This window comes from Emys orbicularis, chromosome 4 (genome assembly GCF_028017835.1).
Source record: "Emys orbicularis isolate rEmyOrb1 chromosome 4, rEmyOrb1.hap1, whole genome shotgun sequence".
Taxonomy (NCBI): domain Eukaryota; kingdom Metazoa; phylum Chordata; order Testudines; family Emydidae; genus Emys; species Emys orbicularis.
Window position 1 is genome coordinate 10,441,220 of NC_088686.1, and position 22,156 is coordinate 10,463,375.

A 22,156-nucleotide genomic window follows, 5' to 3' on the forward strand; every position below is an offset into this window, starting at 1 on the left:
TTTCAAAACACTTTACAAAGAAGGTATCTTTATCCCCATTTTACAGTTGGGCAAACTGAGGCATAGAGGCAAACTGACTTGCCAGAGGTCCCCAGCAAGGTCAGTGGCAGAGCCAGGAATGGAACCCAGCCCAGTTCTCTCTAGATAGAATTGAAAAGAGGTCAGAATCTGAGACACTGGAGAGAAAACATTGATTGAGTCCTGTATTCCTAAAGCCAACAGTTTTTCATTGGTTTCCAACCAGAGCTAAAGTGAGTTGTTCCACAGCAACGTGTCTACAGTGTTTTTCATTTGCGTTATATATGAATATGTTAATATCAGTGGGATGCAAGGTAAGTAGACTGATCATTAAATGTGACAGTCAAAAGGATGATATTAAGATGGCTCATGTAATATTGGTTAAGCTGCCCATAAATATGTGTATTGTAGTTAATAACTGTCTGTAGGTCTCTGCTATCGTGGGGCATGCACATGAAAACATTCACATAATAATGTGTTAGGAGCACAGGGGGCCCAGATGGCTCAGGAGATTGGTAGTGGAGTAAGGGGACTTCCACTGCCAAGCTCAGGTTAACTCCAACCTGGGGCAGTAGCAACCAAATGCCATTACAATCTCAAGGCACTTTGGTCTCAGTGAAATAGACTGTGGTACAAAAACCTCGAATGGAATGGAAAATAAACGAAAGGTCTCAATCCATTTCCTGGGAAACAAGTGTCCACCCCTCAGAAACCACTGCAATTGGTTCTGGCTGGAAGCTCCGGTCAGTAAGGAGATTGAGGATTTTGCTCTGTTGTTATCATGGGAGAAGCTCCCTCCAGGTCCAACCAAGACACGCTGGCAGGACAGCGTATGGAATGTTGCGCTGCAAAACGCTAGCACTGGACCTGTTGAGTACCTGAGCCAGAAGCCATCAGTTCCCAGGGCTGTCAAGCCAGCACCTTTCATGAACACTTACTTTAAAAGGTTTTTTTTTTTTTTTTTAAAGAACTCAGACGTTTGTGTTTATTTTTGGAGATTTCTTGAAAATTTTAGGGTCTGCACTGGGGGATGAAAATGCAAGTTGCTCACTAGAGGGTAGCTATTAAACAATCAGGAGCATTCATTTATCATTAATAAACTGAGCACTCAGGGAATTTTATGTACATACTATGATCTGAGTCATAGACTTTAAGGTCAGAAGGAACCCTCATGAAATCATTATGACCATTATCTGTCCCTAAGCCCCAATATCACTGAATTTCTTTTCATAGGCAACATTCAGTACTTTGCTAATTATTCTGTTTTTTAAATAAACATGAATTTTGGTTAAAAGTTAGTAAAAGAAGTAAAAAGAATTGACTTTGTTGTATCAGAAGGACTTTTTTGTAGCATCACCTAAGTGTTGTACATTTTGGCATCCGTAATGATGTAGCAATAATAATAATTGTATCGGACCTTTATGTATCTGTCATCCTGGTGGACCCACATCACTTCACACATACACAGTACCACTGAATTGTAGGGGCTGTGGGCAGTCAGGCAATGGTATAGCATGCCTCACAGTGATGGGGAGAGCAGAAATGAGGGTCCAGGACTCCAGGGAAACCCGTTCTCTTTCAGGAAGTGTCATGGGATCTTTAACACCCAGGCACAGCAGGATCTTTGCTCTTAAGGTTTCATCGGAAAGAGCTACACATAGGAAACTGCCTGGTGCTCAGTTTGTCTTTTTCAAAAGTGTAATGGGCTGAGCCAACTCTGCTAGGAGTTAAACCTGCAATTCAGGGCTTCTGTGTGTTTGCAGCCTGAAGCTTGGATCGCTCAGCTCTCTACTTTGGGTGCATGTTAACTACCTGTTGTTTTCTTTATTTTTATACCCAACTGCATCATCCATAAGATGTTTACCTTTTTTTTAATTCCTTTTTTTGGGGGGCAGGCATTTACAGAGACACAGAAGAAAAGATTGTTGTCATGGAAACAGCAGGTGCAAAAACTCTTCAGGTCTTTCCCTCGGAAATCCCTTCTAGACATATCAGGATATCGGCAGCAAAGAAAGTACGTTGGGATTTCATCTCTCTGATGCAATGATTGTACTTTGTGGGTTGGTGTCTTGGACAAGATTACGCCAAAGGGGATAATTACACTAACATTCACACTGTGCTAACTGGAACTCGATGGGTCTGAGTCATGAGACCGGTTACCTCGAGTGCAGGCAGGGCTGGAATATTTCACCTTGTTCTGTTTTAATTCTGTATGTCACAGCCAGCTCTCAAATGTCACTTTAGAGCAGTGGATCCTGTTATTAGTTATAAGCTCTGATTTGCATTATACTAACACCTTGAGGTTCCAGCTCAGATCAGGGCTCCATTGTACTAGCTGTTAAACTGAGAGACAGTCCCTGCCCCAAAGTATAAATAGACAAAAGCAAAGGGTGGGTAAAAAGTACCATTGTCCCATTTTACAGATGGTGACCTAAGTCTAGAGCGATTCAGTGACTTGCCCCAGGTGACAAAAGCTGCCTGTGGTGGTGCTGGGATTTGAACCCAGATTTCCTGAGTCACACTTTGGTGGCTTACCAACAAGACCGTCCTTCCTCTATGTGGTGCCCTCCTTAAATCAGGGATTCTGATTGACCTGCCCATCTCCCAAGCCTACACTTTCCCCATGGTAATTGGAGCACTTGAAAAGATTAAAAAGTAGGGCTGTCAAGTGATTAAAAAAAATTAATCGCACGATTAATTGCTCTGTTAAACAATATTAGAATACTATTTATTTAAATATTTTTGGATGTTTTCTACATTTTCAAATATATTGATTTCAATTACAACACAAACTACAAAGTGTACAGTGCTCACTTTATATTTATTTTTATTACAAATATTTGCACTGGAAAAAAGAAATAGTATTTTCAATTCACCTAATACAAGTACTGTAGTGCAATCTCTTTTTCATGAAAGTTGAACTTACAAATGTAGAATTACGTGAAAAAAAAGTAACTGCACTCAAAAATAAAACAATATAAAACTTTAGAGCCTACAAGTCCACTCAGTCCTACTTGTTCTGCCAATCGCTCAGACAAACAAGCTTGTTTACCTTTGCAGGAGATAATACTGTCCACTTCTTGTTTAAGGAGAAAGTGAGAACAGGCGTTCGCATGGCACTGTTGTAGCTGGCGTCACAAGATATTTATGTGCCAGATGCGGTAAAGATTCATATGTCCCTTCATGCTTCTCCCACCATTCCAGAGGACATGCGTCCATGCTGATGACGGATTCTGCTCGATAACAATCCAAAACAGAGCAGACCGACGCATATTCATTTTCATCATCTGAGTCAGATGCCACCAGCAGAAGGCTGATTTTCTTTTTTGGTGGTTCAGTTTCCACATCTGACTGGTGCTCTGTTAAGACTTCTGAAAGCATGCTTCATACCTTGTCCCTCTCAGATTTTGGAAGGCACTTCTGATTCTTAAACCTTGGGTCGAGTGCTGGAGCTATCTTTAGAAATCTCACATTGGTACCTTCTTTGCGTTTTGTCAAATCTGCAGTGAAAGTGTTCTTAACTCGAACACCATGTACTGGGTTGTCATCCGAGACCGCCATAACACAAAATATATGGCAGAATGCAGGTAAAACAGAGCAGGAGACATACAATTCTCCCCCAAGGAGTTCAGTCACAAATTTAATTAATCATTATTTTTTAACGCGCATCAATGGCATGGAAGCATGTCCTCTGGAATGGTGGCTGAAGCATGAAGGGACATATGAATGTTTAGCATATCTGGCACATAAATATCTTGCAATGCCAGCTACAAAAGTGCCAGGCGAACGCCTGTTCTCACTTTCAGGTGACATTGTGAATAAGAAGAGGCCAGCATTATCTCCTGCAAATGTAAACAAATGTGTTTGTCTTAGTGATTGGCTGAACAAGAAGTAGGACCGAGTGGACTTGTAGGCGCTAAAGTTTTACATAGTTTTGTTTTTTGAGTACAGTTATGTAACAAAAAAAATACATTTGTAAGTTGCGCTTTTGTGATAAAGAGATTGCACTACAGTACTTGTATGAGGTGAATTGAAAAATACTATTTCTTCTGTTTATAATTTTATAGTGCAAGTATTTGTAAAAAAAAAAAAAATCTAAAGTGAGCACTATACAGTTTGTATTCTGTGTTGTAAATTGAAATCAAATATTTGAAAATGTAGAAAAACATTCAAAATATTTAATACATTTCAATTGGTATTCTATTGTTTAGTGCGATTAAAAGTGCGATTAATCACGATTAATTTTTTTACTCGTGGCTAATTTTTTTTGGTTAACTGCTTGAGTTAACTGCAATTAATCGACAGCCCTATTAAAAAGTAATAACAGCACTGTCCCTCTCTGCAGTTTGGTTTTCTCTCCTGTGTTTGCTGCCCCTCCAGTTTTGGTGTCATCTGCAAATTAAATCACTGTTGGATAGACACCAGGAAAAGCAATCAACAAGGGTGCAGCGAGGCTCTTGGGCTTGTTTAGGTTAGTTGATCAGAAAACCTCAGGAGGGCCCTGTAGTGGGCTACAAATGACTGGAATCTTCACTGCTTGAACACTGAGACTTGCTTCTCCACTGTGACTGGAGAAGCACAACACCACAGACCTGCGCCTTGGCTAGAGAACCACTTAGCAGGAGACACTTCATTAGGGTGAAATTCACCCCTGTGCAGAGCACCAGCATACAGCAGGTGTGCCACCTAACGTCCTGCCTAAATGCTCAAAATAAGGCATAGGTGGGGTATCGACCGAGACTGGATTCTCTGCACCCTGCAAGGCGTGAAATTCCCCCTTCCTGATCTAGATCAAGTGTGTCATTTTCTTGTACTTTCTTTGCTCTTCCAGTCTGGGTGAAGCTGCAGGCTAAGAATGCAATGGTGCAGCTCTGTCTTTCACATAGTTCCATAGGTATAATCACTTCCTGCATGAGGTTTAAAGAAACTTGGTTGTGTGTCATGATGGGTAGATTTATACTGGTCTGGATCGCATAATCGTATTATTTTTGAAGTCTTGTTCACTATAGCATGCACAGGCAGGAGAGATTAGGGCTAAGAGGCAGGTGAGTTGAAACGTCAAGGGTTGGAGAAGGGGCAGGGCGATACAGGAACTGCACAAGTGATAAGAGTTGTTAATCTCCCAATAGCTACTCTCATTTCATAGAATCATAGAATATCAGGGTTGGAAGGGACCTCCGGAGGACATCTAGTCCAACCCCCTGCTCAAAGCAGGACCAATCCCCAACTAAATTTGTCATGTTTCAAACGTCAGCGGGTAAATAATAAGTATCACAGCAAAACTACCCATCTCTTTGTGTAATCATTTAAAACAATTGGGCAAGAACACTAGGAAGACTTTACACCGCAGTGAAATCTGCATGATCTATTTGTTCTGTGGGATCAACCGGTTCTTTTATTTTTTTGGTGCTGTTGCTTTGTTTCAGTGTGGCATACCAGTAACTAACGGTGTTACATAGAAATGGGTAAAATGTCCTAATTACAAACCAAGAATGGCCTGCCACTAGAGATATGTGTTTAAAAGACACATTAACCAAAATTCCCTCAACTTCACTACTGCAAAATGCCTCCATACTAGAGCCATCAAACTGTGGGAGAAACTTAATCTGCAAACACTTGTTTTTCACATGGCAAATGAAAACAAATTCCACTCCTTGTTCATCTGTTGTGCAGACTGCCCCTCACTTTCATCATCATGCCCCGTTACCCCTAAATAAAAGAATTTAGTTTATTGGGCTGTTGCTCCCGCCATACATGTGGGGGAGGTGAGTTAATGAGATTTAAGGGCCTGATTGTTCACTCCCTTCCCCTGTGCAAATCAAGAATAACTCTACTAAAATCAGTGAAGTAACTAACGCTGGTGTATCATCAGAATCAGGGAGATGAGGAGGAGGCCCTGAGAGTCAGAATCATGAACCCGGCTTGTCGTGGGAGCTTTTATTCATGGATTCTAAGGGCAGAAGGGACCACTGTGATCATCTAGTCTGACCTCCTGCATAACAGAGGCCAGAGAACTTCCCCAGAATAATTCCTGTTTGAACTAGAGCAGATCTTTTAGAAAAACATCCCATCTTGACTGTATGTGGTTACACATAGTCTAAGGACCAGACTATGTTCTTCTGACTTCAGGGAAGTTACTCTGGGTTCAAATTGCTATAACTGAGATCAGAATCTGGTTCTAAGCAGGTAACATTTGTTATCCACTTGCTGCCCATCTCCATTAGTGTCAGGCTGCCAACCCAACCGAGACTGCACTGTACTGGTTTACAGAGAAAGTGCTTTTCACAACCAAATGGGCTAAGAGATCTGTAAACTTTCTGGCCCCATTTACTCTGGGTTTTCAAACTGTGTTAGCGCTGTTCTAAAGAACTGTGTTTAAACCTGGCTCTTGCTAGGGAGGTGTTAATGCAGTTTGACATCTTAGTGTGGATGGAGCCTTTGAGACTGACCAGCCCTTTTCTAACGATTGTCACTCACACAAGCACAAACAATCCAAAGGAAAATTTGATACTGGGTGCAATGCCTGTGTCTCATTCTGTGCAGAAGTTGTCTACATTCATCATTTCTTTTCTCTCTCTTTCTCTTTTTCTTTTTTCTTTTTTTCATTTAAAATGAGCAAATTTTAAACCAGCCAAATAAACCAAAAATGTAAACCGCAAACTCCTAACACATAACCAAATATAGAAATTAGAGAAATTAAAGCCTTAAGTAAGCCAAAGAAAGGAAAAACACGTACGCACCAGAAACAAGCAGGAACGCAAGTGGCTTCAAAGAGGCATGGATCTGGCCCTGTGGATCCAAATCTTGAGATGCTGAGTGTTATGTTCACACCATGCACACAGAGAAGTTAGATTAAAAACATAAAAGACTTGTGCTGGATGCTTGCAACATAACACTACTTTATTTCTTAGAATTTGGAGTGGTAACACCCAAGAACCAAAAACAGAGAGAGAGAAAGCAGGTTGCTCCCTAACACAGAGGCACAATTCACCTCATTTGCGCTAGGCTGCCTTCTTGCAAATTGACTTTGACAGCTCTGCATGCTTGGTGCTTCCCTACAGAGCCCTCTAAGCAGCAAACCAGACCAGGAAACCCCTTCAAAATTAAAGTGATGGCTTATAATTTTAACTTTGTTTTCCATACACCACACTCAGCACTGTCAACTCTCATTTCATCGGAGGCAAAGGCGCTCAGCAACTCACGGCGTCAGGTCCTCAGTAGGTAAAGAGCCACAAGGGAAGAGAAAACTAGGAAGCAAATATAGCTCACAGAGGAACCAAGAATCAGCATAGGACCCTTCTTTGTCACTGTGGGAAATGCAGAGCAGCACGGGCATCTTGAGAAGGCTGCATGGGGCTTGCAAGCCGCGGAGTGCCGGTATATCAGCTTTTTATTTCCAATGCAAGCTGAGATTCTGGAGAATATACCAAAACCCCCAGGGCACCGCCAGAATCCATATACTTCTCCAGGCTAAGTGTCTGGATTTCTCCCTGTTTAGCACTTAAAAGGTCATTTACATCTCACCAGCCATCATCAAACAAATCCCTCCTGCCTGTCTCCCACGCACTCTGCTTTGACTCACTCACAGGAGTATGGTAAGCAGGATAGGGCCTCAAGGGGCTAACCCGAAGTTTAATGCTAGCCACGGGGCTTACATGTGCAGCTGTCCTCTGAATCCAGTGAAAGCAATTCTGTTCCCTCTTGTGGCGATCCTCGGGAAGACACTTTGGCGAATTTGGCATGAGAGAGCCCTGTCCACTGAAGTCAGTATGAGTTTTTCCATTGATTTTAGTGGGAGATGGGTCAAGGCGAAAGCGCGTTAGGCTGTGCTGATTTCCAAACCCATCTTTAATCACTACTAACCACGTGCCATTTGAATATATTCTGAAAGTATTTAGAAGTCCGCTCATGCTTGCATTTTAAAAGGTTAAGATTCTGAATGTCCAGAACCTGTTATTTTTTCCTCTTTCCAGTCGAGGCTTTGGCCAGTCGAACTCCTTACCAACAGCTGGCTCTGTCGGTGCAGGAATGGGCAGACGGAACCCACGCCAGTTCCATATTCCCTCCCGGAATCTCCCCCCCACCCGGCTGGGTCTGCTGGGCCCCAGTGGACTCCTAGGAGCTGCACAACGCAGCGCAGCTACCAACCCAACCATCCTGAAACAAGGAAGACAGGTGTGTGTCAGTCTGTCCGTGTTGGTGCATGTCAGACCACCCATGCTGCAGGGCGGTTGTTAGCTGCAAAGCTGCAGAGGAGGGTCTATATTTTTTGTGCCTGCTGAGTAAACTTTGGGTCTGATCCGACAAGATACTGAGCACCCCTGATTGCCAGTTGCGTCAGGTGTGGGTGGCTTCCAGAACTTAGCAGGGTCAGGCCCATGTACATGACAAGGGATTGGTCCAAATGTAGCTATTTACTCCCCAATGGCTGAAGAGAAAACTTCTAGTAAAGAAAACAAGTTAATCAGCTCTTCGCTAAGGTTAACGTGGAATGATTTTTCTGATTTTCCTCATCTGACTAATGTGTCTGGATACTCTTTTTTACACGCGAGCCCAGTGAGAACAGTCTGCAGGCATTTCCTGTTTTTGCTCTTTTCGGTGTAGTGGGGTACTGAAAAGGGACAAGGAGAGCTGGGAGAGAGGGACAAATCAGGCTTCAGAGAGGGATGGAGGAAGAGAAATGAGCCAAGGGTTTTTTTTATAAATACATCACTCGGAGAGTAAGTGTCACTCGCTGAAAAAGCCCTTTGCAGGGAGAGGGTGACCCAGTGACTAGAAGGTGTAAGGCTGGGGAGATCAGGAAAGCATTAGCATACAGAGCGTGCTGAGGTTTTTAACACACCCAGACTGTGTCCTACATTAGCATGGCACTGGCATTTGTTTTACAGTATCGTTGGTGTGTTTGTTTTCCATAGAATCTCTGGTTCGCAAACCCCGGGGGTAGCAACAGCATGCCAAGCCGGACCCATAGCTCAGTGCAGAGGACGCGTTCCCTGCCTGTCCACACATCCCCACAGACCATGCTGATGTTTCAGCAGCCAGGTAGGAAGAAGTCATTTGTCTTTTGCTTATTCATCCCCTTGTCATCTGAGAGTACAGTATATTAAAATAGCTGCACTAGTGAACCCTGCCTACAAATGCTTAGCCTCAACTGTCACAATACATTCCTGGGTGCTTATAGAAAGCTTTCTTTTTTTAAACTGTGCATTGCAAGCATGAACAGTGGTGGGCTGGCAGCAAGCCAGACTCTGCAAGCTCAGAGTCTGTTGCAATCCGACCAAGATATTTTTTGACACTAGTCAGATTACTGGATTGATTAAACTAGAGACATCACTGGAGGGATTTTGACCCTATATATAACAGACTGACTGTGCTAGTGCCCAACATAGCTTCCTTCTCAAGGCTTTGTGTTACATGGGGAATGTTGTAACTCTTGGATCACCTTTTTTGCTTTTACATGGACTGGAAAATCCAGTGCAGAAGAGAAATGACTTCATGCATTTTAGGGAAATTCTTTTGAGAGAGACATTCTGAGGCAGAATTTCAACACACTGGGGATTTTAATTGTTTCCTTGCACACTTTTAATACCCTTCCGTGTGTAAGAACATCCTGTCATTCTTTTTGCTTTGCTGAGTGTCCATCTGAATCCAGAGGAAAAAGCTCTGAGACTTTAGTGCATTTTTTCTAGTATATCTTAACTACGTATGTTGCTCCACTATCCTTTTAATGCAGCCTTTCTGCTAATGTACAGTAGTATTAATAATCTGCATTGTTCCAGCAATAATTCACCATAGAAACAAATCTCATTCAAAAGAGGTTTACCACACCAGAAACTTACACCCTTGTTTCAGCCTGGGCCTCCATCTAGCCTTCTCGTGTATTATGTGTCCGCGTTGTTTTGACTGTCTGTTCTAGATTGCAAGCCTCTTGTTGCAGGGACTGCGTCTGCCTCTGTGTATCATCCAGAGCCCAGTGTAATGGCAACGTTCGATAAATATTACAGAATAAGAAATAGGTTCTTCTTGCATGTTAGCCTGCAGGTGATGAGGACTCTAGAGGACTGGAAAGTGGCATTGCCGAAAAAATATGCGTAGAGTAGCCAAGAAAATGATGCATTTATTTAGTAATAGTATTAATAGTTTGCATGTATACAACACTTTTCATTGGAGGATCTCAAAACACATTGTAAACACTAATGAATTAATCCCCACAACAATCCTGTGAAGTAGGAAGGTATTATACTTATGGGGTAAACTGAACAGAGAGATTAACTGAGTTGCCCAAAGTCTTACAGCAAGTTGATTGTGAAGTTAGAATTGCAACCCAGGAGTCCTGACTCTGTCCCTGCTCTGAATATTAGACTGCACAGTCACCTCTAGTCAGCCTTATTTCTTACATCTCATTCATGTAAACTTGAGATGCATTTAATGTGAATGTCTGTTCAGTCAGAACAAAGCTGGTCTGTTTGTTCAAGCAGAATACAGCATGGGGTGAAAACATAGCTGATCCAACTCTGCTGGTTTTGTAGCATTCAGCCTCAGTTCCCTTACCCATGGATCTGTGGGATCCTGCAAACTCCACAGGGCGTCATACCTCCGTCCCTTGAGGAGGACTATTTGCAAAGAACTCAAAGAGGGGAGCTTCAGGGAGTTTTTCTGATCCCCTAGCCCCCTCCTGCAGAGAATCCAGCAGGGGGGACCTAACCCAGGTGACGGGACAGAGGAGAGGAATCTAAAGGGATTGTTTAAATTAAGAATAAAGCCATAAGAACGAGCCAAAACCATCCTACAAATGCTAAATTTAATAATAATAATACTTAGCTCTGACAATTTGGTGCCAATTTCTTGCCTAGAACACTCCCCCAGCTCCCGCAAGCCGGGCACAAACATCTGAGGGCAGAATGTTGGCTCTAAATTTATGTGCTATTTAAAACTAGCACCAAAACTTGTTTCTACCAGGGATTAAAATATCACCTGAACTAGGAATGCACATTGATGACTGTCCAGGAGGGATTTAAGGAAATACTGCCAGCGTCTTCATCTCATGTGCATTAAGCCTGGATTAAAAGGCGATCTGGAAGAAAGAGGGGAAGCAGGTCATGTAAATTAGTGGGCTATTCCACTAATTCATCGTCAGACCTGTTGGGGACACCACCTGCCCTTAATTTCCAGTCATCTGACGGCTGATTTGGAGCCCTAAAATACAAGCCTTCCCAGGTAGCTCACAACCTTACTTGGTACGCGACTGCAGCATGCCACGTTTTTAAGCCGCAAATGATGGTTTCAGATAAACAAGATCTTTCCTTCCACCTGCTGTGAGTGGAGGGGGTGAAAAGAAAATAATCTTGATATTGCTCCCATAAAATGCTAGATATCTTCGACCCATTGAACTCAAGAGATGTTTCTTTAGATGTCTGGGGTAAGCTCACATTCCTCTGAAGCTGTGCTGTGGGCGTCTCTCCTGCCGGTTATATTTATCCTCCATATGAATCAGAGAAGTTAAAGTTGGAGAAGACCTCTTAGGGCACGCCTCGGTCATCCCTTGGGGACCAGCCCAGATCTCCACGGTAACACAGGATGCGTCAGAGGAAGGGAAAAAAGATCCCTCATAAGGCACCCACACCGTCTGTTCTCTAGGGCTTTGTCCAGCATGGTTTCAAATGACCCCAGCAATGGAGCTTATTTTTAGTTTCACTTCTGTCATTTGTACAGACAAGTTTTACAGCCCTCGTGTCCCTGGCACAGAGGAGTTTCTGGTTTTGCCCTAAGTGCAACTTTCAAGTTCATAAAAAAATCAAGTCCTGGTCTCTACACACACTATGGCAAATGAAATCAACCTGACACAAACTACGTCTAAACAGGGAATAGCCAATATTATGCCTCACTTTTGTTTTAGGCATAAAATACTTTTGTTCTAGAGCATAATCATAACAATATTATCAATTACAGTATACTCCTCTTTATCTGAAACCCCGTGTGATGGGGTTCGGTCCACCGCTGCGGCGCCTCCTGCTGGCTGTCCTGGGGATTAGCTCTGTATGCCAGTGGTGACATTCTGCCACCATCACTCTCCAGCTATGCCGCACTCTGTGCTCCCTGGTTCCGGGGGATAGTATCACAGTCCCTCAGTCCAGCCACTTCCTCCTGACCCGGGCCCGCCCACTACTCTGGGTCCCGGCCCAGGGACCCTGAAGATGGCCGCCATTTACTACGTCCCTGCCGACTCCTCTGTAGATCTCCCTGGGCCACGTTCCCACAGCCCCAGCACCCTCTTTGCCCTTGCCTCAGGGCCTCAGCCTGCAGCACTGCTCTGTCCGGGGTGCTTGCTGCCCTCCGCCTGCAAGGCAGTCACTCCTCCTCAAGCTCCAGGGAGTGACTGACACTGCTCTGCTCTGCAGCCTTTCTTATATGGGCCAGCCCGGCCCTGATTGGCTGCTCCCCGCAGCCTCTCTGTAACTGGCTGCCTCCTGCGCAGCCTCCATCACATCCCATTATCCGAACTGCCACGCTATCCCAACCCCTTCCTTGCCCCCCTCGTGTCTCATGCTGGGGGACAAGGAAGGGATTTGGAAAATGTGGAGGTTCAGATAATAAAGCAGAGTCCCCCGGCCAGGACTGCAAGGATGGGCACAAGCCCCCAGCTGCAGGGAGGCCAGCCCGCTGCTGTATGGCTCCTACAACAGTGCAGGGAGCCCTCTGCAGTCCCGCTGTCACAGGAGTGAGGGAGCGGGGCCATGACAATGGTATTGCCTAGGGCTAGTGACACCGGATCCCTGCAGGTGCAAGACACAGGATGGCTGCCGTGTTGGCGGGCCAGAGCAGAGCCCTGGCTGCTTTGCCCCACACAGTCCAACTACACAAGGTAGGCAAAGGAAGTACTCTTGTATTCATTGTGCAGCTGGGACTCAGGTCCTCAGAGGTATGTAGGGTTCCAATTCCCATTGATGTCAGCAGAAGTTAGGAGCCTAACTACCTTCGTGGACCTGGAGCTGTGTGACTTGCTCAACGTCACGCAGGGACATTTTACTGTCTTTCTTCATTGGCCTTGCCAAGCCCTTTCTTTGTAGTATTTTCAAACTGTGTGAGCATCTTTCTAATACAAACCTTGAACCTTTCACTTACATCAGTTCGTCTCTGGTGGAACTTCATTGAATTCCTCCTGGTTTACACTAATGGAGGTTCAGACCCTTAGTTTCTCATGTTGAAAGTGCTGTCAAATAAAAGTGTGCCCCATTTTAAAAAACAGTCCTTGCTAGACAGTTAGTAGGGTTGAAATCTCAGTCCTGGTTTAGCAGTCCAATAAAACAGTTTGTAGGCCCATGGTATATAGGCAAGGCCCAGATCCTCAAAGGTATTTGAGGAATTAGTGGAAGCTAGACTCAGAGCCTCAAAGGTATTTAGGCTTATATCTCTCTGCCTAGGCCTGAATCTTCAAGCAAAGGATGAAGTTGGCCTTGTTGTTTCAGTTCATATAAGTAAAACAAAGTTACTGGATTATGAATGGATTTGAGTGTTTTGCCCTAATTGTGCTGGGGTTATTTCCTTCTAAACTCCTGCCTCCTAACCTACAGCTTTCATCGCCTTGCCCTGCAATGGCCAGTCTGAAACCAAGCCTCTAATCATCATTAATTATTATGGTAGCACGTAGCGGCCATTGGGCTTGGTGCCTGTATGAACACATAACAAAGAGACAGTTCCTGCCCTGAAGAGCTTACAGTCTAGGTATAAGACTGTAGACAAATCTAAGGTTTGGGTTTCATGATTCTGTACTACATCACTGCAAATGTGTGAATCTCCATCAGTGGTATTAGTTAGTGGCTGGGATGGTGTTTGCAAATCAAAACTGATATTAAACAGGTGTGTGTGTGTGTGTGTGTGTGTGTGTGTGTGTGTGTGTGTGTGTGTGTGTGTGTGTGTGTGTGTGTGTGTGTAAGAAAGTCAATGTGTTTGCACATATAAATGAGCATAAAAACATCCAACATTGGGAATGAAAGCTCAATTGCAGTCTTTAGAGGGAGTTGTCAGAGGGACAGAAGCGAAGTAAGGCTCCTGTCATCGGGTTTACACAGGGCGTATGTCAGTGCAGAACAGATTCCTACCTGCCCAACTATTGTATTTACCCTTTAGATTGGTTGTGACTTTGCTTCTGCCATTGTGGGTCTCCGGAGTAACAGTCTGTTCCATTTCCTTTGCAGAGTTCCAGGTACCAGTGACAGAACCTGACATCAACAACAGGCTGGAGTCCTTGTGCCTGAGTATGACTGAACATGCCCTGGGGGGTGAGTGCACCCTTTTCCCTTCCCCCCATTCTGTTGTCGGCCACAGTGTCTCTGGCACAGCCAGGAGGATTCCCCATTTTAATTCTTTCCTCATCTCCTTGAGGCCGTCTGTCACAGCCACCATCCCCTTGACTGAAGGAGACAGGACAAGACTGCGGTGGGAACTAATCAGTGCTGCCCATTAAGTTACTGAGCAGCAGGTAGGGGCACTTCTGCCTTCAGGGCACCTGGGCAACACCCCAGGCTGGAAAAGGAGCGAATAGAATGAAAGGGAAATAGCCAGCAGCCAAGCCAGGCTCTGGAACGTGCTCACCGCTAACAAGCAGGTGAGGAGCAAAGGAGGGTTACAGCCAAAATGGGGACCTATTTCAGCACCAAGATGAGAGAACCTGTCAACCTTTCTGAGCACCGGCAGCTCCCACTTGAAGCTAATGGGAACTGACAGTGCTGAGCGCCCCTGAAAATCAGGAGACTATTGTTAAGGGCATGGGGTGGGAGCTTTGGCATATGGACTAAAATGGGAGCCGGATTAAGCTTTAAGGGCCAGCCCCTCAGCTGGTGTAGTCAATAGATGTAGACCGATTTACCCAGCTGAGGAGCTGGCCCTGTGGATGGACTTGGACATCTGGCCTGAGCACGCTGTTTCTATATCACTGCAAGAGCCTGCCAACGTGGGGGGGAGGGGCAGGTTAGTGAAACTTGGGCTTCCCAAAAGACCTTTCCATTCTAGTGCCACTAAATTCAGCGTAAATCTGAATACAGGTATGATTCTTTTAGCCTGTGCCTTTCTAAAAACGCCCATCACCCTCGTGCCTGGGTGCCCTACAGACTGATAGCCGTCAGTTTTCCAGTAGAAGGGAGAATTCTCCTCAGGGATCGGATGCCAGGAGCTGATTGCCGGGAGAGCCGCATTAGCTGTCTGACATAGTCGACTGTGGCAACTTAACTCTAAACAGATGCATCTTCCACCGGCCCTTAAGGATTCTGTCTCAGGTTGAGCTCTGGGGAAAGCGAGGCCCATGATCTCCACTGAGAAAACCCTGACCGTTACTACTGTTACTGTGTGTCACGGTAACGCCTACGAACCCCAGTCAAGGATCAGGGCCCCGTTGTGCTAGATACCATAAATACCACAGAGCTCACAGTGAAGATATCAGACAGGACACAGTCGATGGACAAAACAGACAAATGGGGTGGAGGCGGGTGGACGGAGCAGGTACCAGAACCAACGGCTTAGCAGAAAGATGGACGTCTCAACTGGGCCGGGGTCTGGCGAAAGCCAGAGGAAGATCTGACTGCATCACAGCACATACAGGTTTTGTGAGTTGTTTTATTTCGATTTAGATAACAAACTGAAACATCCCCGCGCAACGCTCCAGGTGCCCTTAGCCATGAACTGGCCATGACTCTCCCAAACCACGGCCACCCAGCTACGAAAAAACTATCCGCGTACAAAGAATGAACCAAGTCAGCCAATCGATCACCGCAGCAAAGCAACCCTTCAAACCACTCCCCCAACCCCATCAAACAAAGAGTTTGTGCAGCATGCCTAGAAATCCATGGCCTGTGGCCGGGAGGAGCGGGGATCCAATTCCAGTCTTGAGGGTGGAGAACACCCTGTCGCCAGTCCCTGCCTGGCAGTATATTGTGGGGAGAGAGGCAGATGCTCAGGCTGGGAGGGGCCAGGCCAGTTAGGGCTTTGACCCGCATTGCCTTGGCCCAGGCCTCCCTACACGAAAAGTGCTATAAATAGCTTTAAATAAACAAACAAATCAGAGCTTAACAAACCTGTTTGTTTTTAGTCTTAACATTCCAGCGGGAGGAACTGAAGCGTGTGTCAAGCGATTTCCATGATGAGCTGAGCAGGGGATCAGGGAGCGCTGTGTGCCGGGCCCGGCGTTAGGAATAGCTCACTTGGAGATTGCCAAAGTCAGTAATGTGGTGGGCTGTGGTATGCAGGGCTGCTGCCCTTATGCGTAGTTCTAGCTTTGTAACAAAACAACCAGTGTCTTGACACCAGCTGCTGCTGTGTCTCTTAGAAGTCGGATCATTACGGCAGCCCTCCTAGGTATTTCCTCAGTCTCGCTCATGCGCTAAATGGGCTGCATTATGTGGGATGACGTTGGGGCGAGGTGGGAAGGGGGGAGCTGCTGCTTTTCTGGGATGAGCGCCTCTGCCATTCGCAGCCCCAGCCTGATTCCCTTCGCCGTGTTCAACGGGGTGGGCTCTCCCAGTGCCATCATTCTAGGTCGCCTTGCAGCACTCTGACGCTCAGGGCAGCACTGGGCACAGCACTGCAGCAGCAGCCACCCCACAGCCTACCGCTCACATCGTTCTCCCAGAACAGGGCACATCCGAGCTGGGCTATCCAGCTCTTACGGTGCCTCCGCTGGGGAGGGGCCAGGAACCTGCATCTGAACTTCGCAGAGCCTGGCAGGTGTTTGGATCCAGGTTTTGGCTCAGCCCATCCTAGAGATGAGCCAGCCACTGAATTTGGATCCACTCTGCCCCCAAGTTTGAAGGGTGGGGGTGCGGCGGCAGGTTGAGCTGGTGTTTCAGATCATGCCCATCTTTGGCCTACATCCATAATTCTAGGTAGGGTTGGAAATACAAGACTCTCCATAGCCCAAAGCCTGCTGTTTTGTTTCTAAAAGCCACCCTAATGCATTCACAAGCCTGTGCACGACTGAGCACAGAGGAGCCGCGTCAACAAATACGTGTTCGAAGACAGTGAATCTGTGTCAAAAGCTTGCACCCCGAATGCATGTGTCATAACTCGTGTCTGGTTAAAAACCCTTCTGCAGCGTTAATCCTCACCCAGGCTTTTCATTATTGTTCTCTCTCTCCGTGCTTCATCCCCTTGTAGAGAGCTGTGCATGGAGCGTCATAGGCACTGTGGATTTCATTGGCCGGAGCAGGCATGATAAGCCCACGCACACCTCTCAGCGCTTTCTGACTGGTCAGTTGGCTCGTTAAGGCCTTGCTGAGACATCACCCCTATCTGAGGAGTTTTCTGCTCCAACCCCTCCTCCCCAACCACCGAGTCCCCAGATAGCCTGACTCCTGTACTGTGATGGGACAGGGCCCCGGGTGAAAAGAGTCGGGGACAGTACATTACCGGGAGGCTGTTAGGAAGCCTTAGAAAGAGGAGGCCAGAAATGAACCGAGGGGAATTTAGCCCCAGACGTCTCAGTCCTGGCCCCTGTGACCCATCGGCTTCCATTGAAATGAGATGGAGTCCGTGCCCCGGGCATGGAATTAAAGCGTCCTCTGTGACATTACTGGCCTCTATTTCTAATTGTTCCTTTCACTTCCTTGTCCTAGTTCTGTTGCATTTTAAAAGCAAACTAAACCCCAGGCCATGGGAAGAAATCCACCCAGCAGCTGCCATTCCTCTGGGCAGGACTGCATTTCCAAACGCTCCTGGAACAGGGTCCGAGCCTGCAGGCCCTCTCACGCTGCCGTAAAGGGGAGTTTTGCCTGCTCAGAGTGCACAGGGCAAGACCTGACAGGATAACAGAGCTGTGCACCTCCTACTCTGAACCTTGCCTATTAATTTAGGGCAAGACCGTCTCTTTTGCTGTATTCTGGTACGTGGAGCCAGGGGCTATAAAGTACTTGCATGGGCCCTCTACACTAGCTCACTGCACAGCTCTGCATGGCCACTGTTCCCTGACCCACACCGGATGGGGGTGGGGAAGTGGGCAAACAGGAACAAGAAATGGGCAATAGACCGGAAGCAGATTGCTTCCTTCCTGGAGTACAGGAGGGACCAGGGCATGCATGGTGACTCTGAGTCACGCTGCATTCCCTTGGCTGCTCCTGGAGCAGCAGAACTACACGCATCCCTTACTCAGAGCAGATTGTAAAGATACATTTGAGCCCCTACTGCATACCAGCATAGAAATTATATTCACAACTAGAGAGGGCAGGGCAGTGCCCTGCTGACTGGCACACAGATATGGAAGGTAGGTAGGTGGACCTGAGCCACCAAGTTTGGATCCAGATCTGAATTTCCCCCACATTTGGATCTACCGATTGGATTCAGGCCAATCTGCCGTGTTTATTTAAACTGGGTATTTGTAACATGCCCATCATGGTAGTATTGAGGAAATGCAATTTAAAGCGACGTGTGGCTACTTCTGATTGTGACTTAAATCTTTCAGACGGCGTGGACAGAACCTCTACGATATAGAAGATGAACGTGTAACGGTGACAGCGCTGGCCGTGAGAATGACTGCTGCAGGTCCAGTGGCAACAGTCTCCAGACGTGCACAGGATTCTCAAAGAGATTTTGCATTCTCTCTCTTTCTCTCTCTCTCTCTCTCATTTTAATTTTGTGAATGTGTAGATTGTCCTTGTGAACATATCATTAGAATTGGACTTTGTTTTGTCATTTATTACATCCTCTCTAGAGGAAAAGTGTGGGGGAAGGGCAAAGTGCTGGTAAATAAGGTGTTAATCTCCAGCTGGGGAGGATGGAGAGCACCAGGCAAACCCTGTTTCTGAAGGAGGAAATTAACAAATATCACGTGTGACCAAAAAACAAGGGGGTAACTCATTGTTCAGAGTTTACAACTCTTGTATTTCACTGGAGCTCAAACATCTACTGGAGCTGCAGTGCAGTCAAAAAGGAAAATAAAAACCAACCACCACCAACCATCCTTTCAACCAAATTTAAAACAACTAAATTTCAATTTGTGTATTGTTTACATAAGAGCAGATATAAAGGGTACATAAGTGTGTAAAAATGTCTGGTAGGCCTTTGTCTCATATTCCTGTTGTAAAGGATTTTTTTGTTTTACTTCTGTTAATAGCAGCAGGTTTGCATTTTACATAGCAACCAAGCTATGCTTCTAGGGGCAGGCCTTGGGTTTTCATCTTATCAGCTGGGATGGAGAGGACATAAGAGAAGAGAGGAGGGATGTTGTGGAGTGGGCGGGACTATATGTGATTGGGCGCGGAGAGCAAGTGGGATCAGTTTCTTGTTTCTTGTCTTGTGTATGTGAATACCTAAAAGATGCTGCATCGTGGCTTTTACAGACCTGCCACTACATCCCAGACTGACTTGATCATTTTCAGAACTAGCTACAGTTTGCCAGCTAAACTACAGGGGGTGGAGGGCTGGGCCTTTTCTTGCCCTGGGAGGTAACAAGAGGATGTGAGCAGGTAGAGAAGGATTAAAGGGGAAAGCATGAGCTTCCTGTGCTAAGGGACCATGCGGGAGAGCAGCAAAATGTAAGCAGTGCTGGACTGCAGCTCTCAGTATGAATAGTGAGTACGCTCTGTTCAGTGTTTATACTGGCTCACAAACACTGATGCCTTTTTCTTGGTCCTGACAGATAATGAGCGTGCATGTGGCCATAGAGTAATAAGCAGGCTAAACTGGACATTACGTGTAAGGGAAGGAAGGTCAACATGTGGGTGGATTAAAGATTTAAGAGCCAGTCGTTTGGATGCACATCTATCTGTGTGCTGCTGTCATCCCAGAACTGTAGCAATTACACGTTGCTTTTTATAATTGAGTTAAGGGTGGCCCTGGTTCATTTCATATGTGAATTTGATATAACTTTGAACCAGCAAGTGTTTAAACTGAGATCTGAGTCCAGAATCAAGTCTCATGTACACCAGCCTACATCCATAGTTGTTCCATTGAATTCAGTGGGTTAGCTCCAGATTTACACCCAAATGAAAACAGAATCTTCACCTAACATTTCAGTAACACGTGGTTATTGAATCCCCATGGCTTGCTTGACACCCAGAGGGCCTGGGTTTTTTTCTTTTTTTTTTTACTTACACCAGTTTTACCCCAATGTATTTCCATTGGCTTTAGTGAAGTTACTCCGGATTCACCCTGGTGTAAGTAAGAAATGATTTGGTGCATGCAATTTTTCTTTATTATATAAAGAAAAGTAATATTGGTGCATACCATGGCTATGTGAATCTGTACAATACTTCAGAAATCAGTTCTGTTGGTTAACGTTGTTTGGGTGGTTGATATTCTCTGAAAGTAGTTATGGAATTGCTCGAAGAAGCAAATATTTTCAGTGCCAAACATTCAACGTGACTATTTTAAAAGGGGGGACTAAGGGCTAAACCGCAGTTTCAAAGAGGTGTTCTTACATGTACAATAAGGTTTGTAAATCCAATTTAGATGCAGCATTTTTACTTAACTTTATAAAAACAAAAAGTGCCAAAATGCAATTTTTCATGCTGATTGACATAAAGTTGATATTTCTTGGTTTCCTGTTTACCAGAATGCATGATACAATGTAACTGAGCATGATTTGGTGGAGTAATGAGGGAAGACGATAGGAGGGGACTTTGGAATGTGTTAGAAGGAGCTTAAAACAAAGTTAATGAAGAGTTTAATGAACTGCAGTATTACACAGCTTGGATAGGAAATGAGAAGGTATTCAAATCTGAGTTGCATCTTGAGCATTCATAGCTATATACAATGTGCAGCTTCAGAAAATGAATTGTGAACACAATCACCTTAGCATGAATCTTTTGAAAGGAAGACAAAGTATTTACGAATCTGAAATTCTATTTATTCCTTTGCTGAATATAGAAACAGAGGTTATCTGATTATTAGATATATTATTTTGGATATATTACTTATTAACTTGCTATGGCTGGTAACCATGATAATGTCTGTTATTAACAACCACATAATTCAATTTTTCTTTTCTTTTCTTTTTTTTTAAAAAGCTTATTTTCCATTGGGAGTGTATAGGTTAATGATAGACTTTGTTGTGTTTTGCTGTTTTTTGTTTTAATTAAAAAGTAGCTTCGGTTAAATTTTGGAAGTCCTTCCCAGCTCCGTTTTGAGGCCTGTGTTGAGTGCAGGTGTAGAGCTCAATTTAAAAATCAAATTCTAAAGTAAAATAAATTTATTTATAAAAACCAGTTGCATGCATAAGGCTGTGAAGTCAAATATTTAGTAATAAAGCGGCAGTGCCTTTCTTTTTTGTATTTACCCATTTACCCCAAATGCAACTGTTTTATAATAAGCAAGTATCAAATTATTTCAAATCTCAGAGTAACAAATATTTCACTACATATAAATGTGGGGTTTTTTTTCCGTTTTCTAACTAAAGCAGTGTGTAGTTGGTATCTCTGCAAGCATCTCTTCCAGGGACAGTAGTTTGCTACACTATTATCATGTATGAGGTTTTATTGGTGCTTTTATCCTTGGCGGTTTCTTACAGTTATTAACAGTAGGGGGCAGACACACACAAGAGGCTGAGACATACAAGGAATGAAACACTGCTGATGGTTTTTCGCTGCTTCGGGTTTCACTTCTGAATGACGGCCGACAAGGAAAACAAAATAGCTTTTGTCTGCTTGGTGATGCTGTCTGCACTGAGAAGCTAACAAATTCTGTATATCCAAGTGTCCTTGGCTGTGTTCACACTGCAGAAATGAACCTCTTTTGCCCCCAGGTCAAGCTTGGCTGCCCCACCCATCGGATTGCCCTGCTGAGCTGGACAGGATCAGCAGGGTCCAACACCGGTAGAGAAGTGTGCCAGGCCCCTGGCACCACAGGGCACCCCTCCTCAGAAAGCACATCTGTTAAACAAGTGCTTAAGTTCCGCTGACTTCAAGGGGACTTACGCATGGGTTTAAAGTTAAGCACGTGCTTTGCTGAATAGGAGCTGGAATAAGATGTGTTGCACAATGAGTGCTCAACGGGGCTCACTTTGACCACTGCAGCCAGACAAGCGTTTGCCTGTCGAGAGTGGGATGTTGACGATGTCACCCTGTTGTCAACACGGCTCATTTTTGCAGTGAACACAGCCTTCTAATCGTCCCAGATTAGGGCTAAGTTGCCCCTTTCCTCCCACCTTCCTGGTAAG

The 22,156-nt window shown here is 45.0% G+C and overlaps 1 protein-coding gene across 2 annotated transcripts in view; it reads left to right on the forward strand.

Moving 5' to 3' along the window:
- SAMD4A (sterile alpha motif domain containing 4A) overlaps positions 1–18,492 on the forward strand; it is a 201,896-nt gene extending 183,404 nt beyond the window's left edge. For both annotated transcript variants that reach the window (XM_065403693.1, XM_065403694.1), the window contains 5 exons: positions 1,914–2,032; positions 7,992–8,193; positions 8,934–9,060; positions 14,214–14,297; positions 18,464–18,492. In XM_065403693.1, coding sequence (XP_065259765.1) covers positions 1,914–2,032; positions 7,992–8,193; positions 8,934–9,060; positions 14,214–14,297; positions 18,464–18,492 — 561 coding nt within the window. The remainder of the gene's footprint in view (positions 1–1,913; positions 2,033–7,991; positions 8,194–8,933; positions 9,061–14,213; positions 14,298–18,463) is intronic.
- Positions 18,493–22,156: the final 3,664 nt, after the last annotated feature.